The 9,426-nt window shown below is 41.1% G+C and overlaps 1 protein-coding gene across 1 annotated transcript in view; it reads right to left on the bottom strand.

Moving 5' to 3' along the window:
• Positions 1-441: 441 nt before the first annotated feature.
• The window catches only part of lancl2 (LanC lantibiotic synthetase component C-like 2 (bacterial)), a 37,578-nt gene continuing 28,593 nt past the window's right edge, over positions 442-9,426 (bottom strand). The window contains exons 6-9 of the mRNA XM_047349764.1: positions 7,914-8,096; positions 3,899-4,075; positions 3,733-3,805; positions 442-1,551 (exon numbers count right to left, since the gene is read on the bottom strand). Coding sequence (XP_047205720.1) covers positions 1,475-1,551; positions 3,733-3,805; positions 3,899-4,075; positions 7,914-8,096 — 510 coding nt within the window. The 3' untranslated portion in view covers positions 442-1,474. The remainder of the gene's footprint in view (positions 1,552-3,732; positions 3,806-3,898; positions 4,076-7,913; positions 8,097-9,426) is intronic.

Genomic DNA, 9,426 nt, shown 5'->3' with positions numbered 1-9,426 from the left:
TTGAATACAAGGAACAAAAGCAGTAAAAAAAAAAAGTGTTAGAAAAAAATAATCTGAATCTTTCTGAATTGGAATTGGTCAGACCTGAAGGAAAACTGGAAAATAGTATCTGCCAATAACGGCCTCATCAGTGGATCTCTAATTGTAATCTGTCAAAATTAGTTATATCTGCCACAGTGTGTACTAATGCCAACTAATCACCATGATTGCGGCCATGTGTGACATCATCGACCCAAACAGGCTCACAAGCGAACTTGAACTGTTTTTTCCCCAACCGGATTTAAATATTTTAATTTTTTTGTGAATCCCTGCAGTGAAAACCTATACTGCATTGCTGTACTACCGCTGTGTTTTTCTTATTGTTATTATTATAAAAACTGGCTAGTAACTTTAAGTTACACATAAATGAGGTAAAATCCACAATAAAAACGAACCCTGAAATGACTGCAGTTTCTGTTTTATTAGAAGCATTTGGATACTTGAACAGTAGCGTTGTTCCCCAGATATGAGGCTTATATTGGAGTATGATGGAGGCAATGGAGCCGAACAATGGAATATTAAATAATTTGGGCTTTTCTCATATCTTTTGTAGAACATTACCATCAGCTATGACTTTATGACATAACTTGAGCTCCATCACTGTTAAGTGACATGTGAATGAAGAGTTGCCAGTGCTGGGAGTTTTTACTGTGGGTGTCTCACCATCACAAGGTGCTATCAGCTCATTAAACATCTGTATGATGGAAGATAAAATAGAAACAATAAAGAGAAAAAAACCTCTTTACATAAATTCTATCCAGTCTTTAGTCTGTCGCAGGACATGGACACTGCTGGTAAAACTCCACTGCTGCCAGGGCAACCTGTTGGGATCAAAACAGCATGCACAGGAAAATGGATCCACATTGATTGGTCACCCCATATATTGTTCACAATTATTGAAAGATAACTTTAGCACAATGCAACACAAACATGGAGAAGTGTTTAAACACGACACAGATAGGACATGACACACCAAGAGCCAACAGTGGTGGACATGCAGAGGCCTTTCAACACCTGAACAACATCAGACCTCTAGCATTACCAGTTCAGGGCTGAGGGAGTTTTAAACATTGTCCCAATAAGCTGACAATGAATCTTATTGAGTGGGAAGGCTTCTTCATGGAGCTCTTTCTTCAGCCCAAAACACTGCTGGATGAAAGAGCACAAGGACACGTTTCCATGATTTTCCTACCACTGATCCCATGGGATAAACATGTCCATTTTTAGCAGGCAGCTATTCCTGTTAAGCCCCCTCAATGAAGCAACAACATTCATCTCACAGTTACATCCATGAATTATTCAGAGAAACAAACAGGTGAATTTTTACAGAAATCCACCTGCCACCAGTCTAACTGTTCTGTCAAACAACGTTGTCCAAATACTGTTTGTTTCTCCTTTAGGCCTCTCCAGATTCTCAGCCTCAGCAGTTGGCGCGTTACAGTTCAAAGGCAGGAAAGCTGGAAGCTTCAGGGTTTGTCATCTCTGACAGGTAGTGGATGGTTCCTGCCATACCTACGAAGAGAAAAACATACCATCAACACAGCTTAATCATCACTTTGTTGTGAACACGGGAAAAATAAACATTTCCCTATCAAGTCATACATCAATTTATAGAAGAGAAAAACACTAGCTTTCTGTTGGTTTAGAAGCATGTTAATTAGATCTGATGTCATATGTCAGTTTTTGTCCCAGGTGTGAACACTCATCAGTAAAGTATGACCAGAATATACCAGGACACCATGTTAGCATCAGGTCTGAGGACCACGGCCCTGTTCAGACCTGCCTATAACATACTTTCTGATTCAGATACAGGTGGACAGCTTTAAGCATGAAGGTTCACATATGGCATCAAAATCTGTTACCCGCTCTCAATACAGGGTCATGTCAATAAATTAGAATATCGTTGAAATGTGAAATAATTTCATTAGTTCAGGTCAAAAAGTAAAACTCATAACTTAACCTCACACAGGGTAATAGATTCCAAGTATTTATTTCAGATTGTTTTGATGATTATGGCGTACATATAATGAATAGTGATGTTCCCTGTGATATTTAAGCTTTTAAGCTTGTGTCAAATTATGAGGGTGCTTTTCTTCGGCAGTTGTTTCAGTAAGGGGAAGAAAATAAACACGCGACTGATTGGAACTACTTCTCTGCTTCATTGAGACTGAATCAGTTGATAGGACAGAATTGTTGTCAGAATGCTGAGACGCCCAACAGATTTACTTTCACAAGTGGAGCATTATGGCTAATATAATGCTCTACTTGATGTATATGAAAAAACGATATTAGAAACTGCTTTGGGATTATTTCAATTGCAATAGACATGGAGACCTAAACAAAAAGGGAAAAAAGAAGCAAGAAAGATGGGGGTCTAAGTTGATCCAGAAGAGGGAGCAGACCAGGACACAGATATCGAACACATGGCCCCATACCCAAATGCCATGAATCCCTTCCCCACAGGGCTACGCCCTGACAGATGAGCTCCACCCCTGAAAAGCCAATGAAGACACAACCACACAGCGCAAGCTCCACATACAGTACCGCTCCAAGCACCCTTGCCACACTCTGCCCTCCACCACACAGTGCGCCACAACAGCACCCCAACCTCCGTCCATAAGTGCAACAGAGCAGACAACATCAAGCACTGTACTCATGACAGACCCCTGACCCCACACCAAGACGGGACAAACTCACCTGGCAAGTGGTCCCCGGCCAGCGGCATGCACCCGGGGCCGATAGCCCCTATCATGCCCCCGCAAACACACAAACACATCACATCGCCGCCACTGCAACGACAGCCCAGGGAGAAACACCAACCAGCTCAGCTCAACCGTCACCGCTCAGCCGACCAATCATACATTCAAAAAGAGGACACAAGCCCCACACCCTCATTTGTCATCTGGACTCCTTCCGTGTGGTTCTCATGTCAGCTATTGAGTCTGTTCCCGCTTCCTTTCACCCTATGACCCTGTGCGACCGCTAACAACAAAGCTTTCTAAAATCATGTCAGCTTCGAAGGGCAGGTATAAAGGGTGTCATATCGCAGCGTTCTTCCCGATAGCTGTTAAGTACAAATCGGATGACGGTCATTTCACTAATGGCGAGTAACAAGATCACTTTAACTTTTATGCTATCTGTGCCAACCATTTCCATCATTTCAGCCTGACATGAACAAATATTGATAGTTTTTACATACAGTAAGGGTTTTTTTCCTGCTCAAAGTGTTTCATTCAGTTTTGCTGTTCAGGCAGCAAATGATCAAATGTTGATTCCAACCAACCTGAAGGCAACAGTTACTGAGGCAGCTGCATAACAGGTCTATGAAGCAGGTGAAGAAGACTCAGTGTTACAAAGTACTGTCTCTACAAGCTAATCCAGGAGGAGTAAATGCTGCAAGTCACTAAATCAATGCAATCTGCTGGGTTTCCTTTGATTGAAAAACATTTAACCAGTTTGAATAATAAACTGAACTTGACTGCATTGTTTGATAAGTAGGATCAATTGGAATGAATGTACTTGGCTTGGAATCTGTCTGTATGATTAAAATTGCTGTAATGTGGCTTGAGACAATGTGTTGTGAATTTAAGCTATATAAATAAACTGAACTGAATTACATCACATTTATTATTAAGATGTTTTCCTGGCAAAGGAGGAACAATTTGAGTTGAACATAAGATATATATTTTGTACCTTCAAACAGAGAGTACGGTCTGTCTGGGATGCGACAGCCATGAGCCCCATAGTCCAAACACCACTCAGCAAACTAGAGGAAGGAAATCACAATAATAGGTCAACAACTGCTACATATCAAGTCTTTAAAAAATAGTTCAATGCTGTTCCTGATCCACTGCCTTACCTTGCATGCTCGATACAAGTACTTCTTCTCCTGGTTGAGCTTATAAAGGGTTAAGAAGGCATAGCCATTGCCGGCGGTGCCATGACAGATACCATAGCCTTTTCTTAGCAAGCCCCGCTGCCAGATGACCTCAGCACAGTCCGCTGCCTCCTTCAGGTATTTCTCCTCTTTGAACACCTACCAGGACACAGTCAGTGACACACAAAAAAAAATCAGCTTATATCAAGAGGTTCAACCCAAAGCAGAGAAAATAATAATTTGGTCGATTCAGCTGTTCAATATAAAAGCATCTTCCTGACAGGCTGTTAGTGTACTCCACCTACAGGTACATTTTTGGTTCCTCATTTCAGAAAGTGAAACATATATAATATGGATTCATTAAACAGAGTGAAATATTTTAAGTCTTTATTTCCCAATTTAATTTTGATGATTATGGCTTACAGAGAATGAAAACACAAAACTTTGTGTTTTCAGAAAATTTGAATATTAGGTAAGATTAAAAAACAAACAATATTTTGAACAAAAATGTCAGGCTTCTGAAAAGTATGTGTATTTCCATGCACTCAGTACTTGGTTGGGACTCCTTTTGCCTGAATTACTCCATCAATGCAGTGTGGCATAAAGATGATCAGTCTGTGGTTCTGCTAAGGTGTAACAGAAGCCCAGCTTGCTTTGATTGAAGCCTTCGGGCCCTCTATATTGCTGGTTTTGGTGTCTCTAATCTTCCTTTTGACAATACTCCATCACTAGATGGCCATGTTGACTGAGGACTTTAGAAAACACCAGCAGATGACATCCCCACCCCAAACCATCATGTGGAAACGTCAAACTGGACTTCAAGCAACATGGATTCTCTCTGGGACCTTGATTTCCAAATGAAATGCAAACTTTACTTTCATGAAAAGAGGACTTTGAACCACTGAGCAACAGTGCAGTTATTTTTCTCCTTAGTGCAGGTAAGACGCAGGTAGCCCCTGTGAAGGATTCCTCTGTGTGTGGTGGCTCTTGATGCCCTGAGTTACGCCTCAGTCCATTCCTTATAAAGCTCCCTCAAATTTTTGAATGAATTTTGCTTGACAGACCTTTGTATGCTGCGGTTATCCCCGTTGCTGGTGCACCTCCTGGATCAGTGCTTGAGTTCTTTTTGTGTCTCTGCTCTGTTCTCTCAAACCCCCAGTCGGTCATGGCAGATGGCTGCTCACACTGAGTTTTTCCTCTCCACTGTTGCTACATGCATGCTCAGTATGAGGGATTGTTGCAAAGTCAACGCCAGTGACTGTCCACTGTCTCTACATGCTCATCTAGGAGGAGTGAATGCTACAAATCTCTGACTCGATGCAATCTGCTGGGTTTCCTTAGATAGAAAAACGTTTTATCCAATTTGAATAAATAACTGAATCTGACAGCACTGTTCAATGGTTAGGATTAATTGGAATGTATGAACCTGACTTTTGTGAAGTTCCTTGAGACATGTGTTTTGAATTGGTGCTATATAAATAAACTGAATTGAATATGTTTTGATCTCGAGGCCTGCGAACCACATCTGGCCCTGGAATCAATTATCATTGGTCCGCGTGATAATATTTAATTACTATTAGAGCTGACTGGCTAGTATTGCACCCACAGCCATAATACTACGAGTTCCACTATCCACTCCTTGTGCGTTGGGCGCACATGAGTCTCTGGCTCACTCTTATCTGCAGCTTTATGCAGCTATGCACCAACTGACAAGTTTCAACCATCCCTCTCTCCTCACAATATGGCTAAACGAAAAGACTTTGAAAACAGAGGTTGTCAGGACAGGTCGGAGGTCGAGTATATGTTTGCTAATGTAAAGGGCAAACTGTATGCCTTCTGTGCACAGACAGGGTGGCTGTGATGAAACAATGCAATATAAGACGACACTATGAAACGAGACACAACAACAGATACAACACTGTAGACATGAAACAAAGGCTTGGCTTCAGAAGGTAGAATAATGTAAAAAGCCTGGTCTAGAATAATGCCTGGATGTAGCTTTTAAGGCCAGTTTCATTGTTGCAGCAGAAGTTGCAAAATCAGTCTTTACCAATAGAGAGTTTGTGATGAAAGTTTGCGACACCATCTGCCCAAAAAAAGCCATTTTCAAATATGAGCCGGAGCCAAAACACTATTGCTGACTGTGTACTGTGTCAGCTAACTACCAAATGGAACATTTTTCATTGCATAATCACTTGCTGTGGATGAGGGAACACAACTTCTGAGGATTTCCTCAGCCTGGAGCCTAACCCCAAACAAGATGAGACACCAAGTATCTGGCTCAGAGAAGTGGGCATCACAGAGCAGCAAACTGAGTTTTAAAACAATTTATGGGATTAATTGCGATTAATCCATTATTGAAATAATCCTCAACTAATTTAGTAATTGAATAAACATTAACTGGAGTACACATACCATTTACTGAAAGAACAACCCACTAAGAGCAGTAATTAGGCCAAAATTGTACAACAAATATATACATTTAGCATTTGAGATAAAAACCTTTGTATGTAAATATGCCCTATCCAAAACTCACGTAGCATAGTTGTAGCTTCAACTGGTTCAAATTCTGTAAAAAATCTCCTACTAAGCACCTTTCACTATCCAATAACTAATCAATAAGCAAAATAATCATTAGTTGCAGCCCTACTATAAGGCATTTTCAGTTTTTAATGCAGTTTCATTTTTGGTAATTTTTTTTTCTTGCTACTACAGGACATTTGAATTTGAAAAAATATTTTTTGGCTGTTTGTGGAAAAGCATGTTCACTTGAATTTACTCTGGAGAGGTTGCAGATAGAGCTGTAAGAAACTAATGCAGCTTTCATTTATTTTTGACATGTTACTATTTAAAAGTAGTGATTGATGAGGATCTTTCAGACATCACCCACATAATTTTGAACCTAACAGCTTTTACGTTAGCTTTTAAGTCTTTGTTAGTGTATATCACCTCATTGTTGTAATGGGCTTTGTTAGTTCCAGGTTCAGCATGTACGATATGGTAATTTAAAAAAGTTTTCAATAAACATTGAATCGGTCCGGCCCTCGACTTGTACCATTTTTTTTAAAGTTTTGGCCCTCTGTGTCCTTTTCCACTGGCTCCACGTGGCCCGGCTCCACTCTGCTCACTTTGCCAGAGTTTCCATTACTGTTTTTTTTGTACCAGTAACTACTTTTTTCCTCCCTGCTTCTGAGCGGGTCCAACCAGGGCTGAGTCGGGCCTCCATGTGACGTGAACAGATTGCTGTTCACTGATTGGTCATGAAACCAGGAGAAATGAGAAGGTTTTCGATGAGGCAGTGCAGGAAAAGTTAATAAAACTCAAGGTCTACTACAATAAAATGAAGGACCACAATGATCGAAGCGGGTCAAACTGAAATAGAGTTTTACACATCATCGTTCTAAATCAGCAAATCGCACATAAAACCAGCTGTTAAGATGCACAAACATTTTCTCCAAAACACACAAACCAATACAAGCGCTCAGAAATAAACAAGATTTTTTTAATGTGACAATATTGTGACAATGTCACACAGTAACACTGATAGTGGCACAGTGCACAACACTGGCAGCTGGAGGCGGGGCTTTAAGCCATAACTGCAGCCATCAGTGAGGCCATGAAAACGCAACACGTTCCATGCCAGATAGAGAGACCGATCGGTGAAAACCCATTCGGAATTGTCAATAAAAAGAGGCAATAGCTGCCTTTCTGACTCCATAGTGGATCAAGAAAAGAAGAAACTAGCCTGTATAGAGCAGCTGCAATGTTTCTGTGCACATACAACAGCAGGCTGAATCTGTATTTAGTCACAGAATTCAATCTCAGCTGTGACATGAACTAAAAAAGTATCAGTTTAAAAAAGAAATGTTTTTAAATTAGACTGTTGCAACACCGACTTTGCTGAGAAGAACCAGGCCACAGGGAGTCAGTGTTGTGTTTGCAATAGACGGAGTGACTACTTTACTCCTCAGCCATTCCCCATAAACACGGGTCTCACCTTGTAGGCCATGATGAGCATGTGGATGACACCAGGAGCTCCATGACACCAGTGTACCAGCCGGTCACTCTCGTTGCTCAGCGATGAAGGGAAGTTCCCTGATCGAAACCTCTTGTGGCGGACGTAGTCGATGCTGGGCCGAACCAGCTCTGCCAGCATGGTTGGGTGGACTCTCGCTCCAGGCTGAACACAGAAACATACAGGTCACCTTCAAAACTGCTGCTCAGACATGTCTAAAGTTATATAGGGAGAAGAAAAGACAGAAACCAAAAATGGTGATTGTGGACCTAACTGACTTGTGTGACCTAAAATTGTCACAACTCATGATCACCCAGAATTCCTACTACCCTCTTCTTAAATGTGTATATGCAAAGCAAGAGGTACTTTCTATAAACCCGTACAAAATATATTTGATATTAAAAAAGAAATGCAGTAGCCAACTACTGAGGGAAGAGCAGCCACTTGGAGAGATCTGGACAGTGCCCATTATTGGTTAGTTGTAAATGTTCAAGCAAAACACACCTAAACTAATATATTGTCAAACGGTGATAGGTTTGATGAATAACAAAGAGCTACCCCGCTGCACCACGGCCACTGCAGTAGCTGCAACGTGCCTTTGTTGTACAGTTCAGTCCACGTGTGAACGACCGGGACAGCTTTGCTACCTTTCAGATATTACCTGGGATTTTGGAAGAGACTGAGCCCATACCTTCATCCTTCCAGCTGGTGGACGATCACCTGCCTTTGCTTTTGAAAGAGTTTGAGCGTCTCATGGCAGACAAACAAGTTCAGGGCTCCCACTGATTTTGCATTATGGTGAGTTGCATTTTTAATGCACTTTGTTTTTGTAGTGTATCATATTTTAAAGGCATGTTTAAACGTTACCAGAGGAATCAGAGAGTGTTAGGGGGCAGGGAGGATGTTACTAATGTTAGGCTGTTGACGCGAAGTTAGGAAGACGCTGCTAAAGTTGCATACAAGCATACAGTGGATTTACGTTTATAATTACAGGTCCTTCTCAAAATATTAGCATATTGTGATAAAGTTCATTATTTTCCATAATGTCATGATGAAAATTTAACATTCATATATTTTAGATTCATTGCACACTAACTGAAATATTTCAGGTCTTTTATTGTCTTAATACGGATGATTTTGGCATACAGCTCATGAAAACCCAAAATTCCTATCTCACAAAATTAGCATATTTCATCCGACCAATAAAAGAAAAGTGTTTTTAATACAAAAAACGTCAACCTTCAAATAATCATTTACAGTTATGCACTCAATACTTGGTCGGGAATCCTTTTGCAGAAATGACTGCTTCAATGCGGCGTGGCATGGAGGCAATCAGCCTGTGGCACTGCTGAGGTCTTATGGAGGCCCAGGATGCTTCGATAGCGGCCTTTAGCTCATCCAGAGTGTTGGGTCTTGAGTCTCTCAACGTTCTCTTCACAATATCCCACAGATTCTCTATGGGGTTCAGGTCAGGAGAGTTGGCAGGCCAATTGAG

This window comes from Girardinichthys multiradiatus, chromosome 21, assembly GCF_021462225.1.
Source record: "Girardinichthys multiradiatus isolate DD_20200921_A chromosome 21, DD_fGirMul_XY1, whole genome shotgun sequence".
Lineage (NCBI taxonomy): Eukaryota > Metazoa > Chordata > Actinopteri > Cyprinodontiformes > Goodeidae > Girardinichthys > Girardinichthys multiradiatus.
This window is presented reverse-complemented; position numbering and strand designations above follow the sequence as displayed.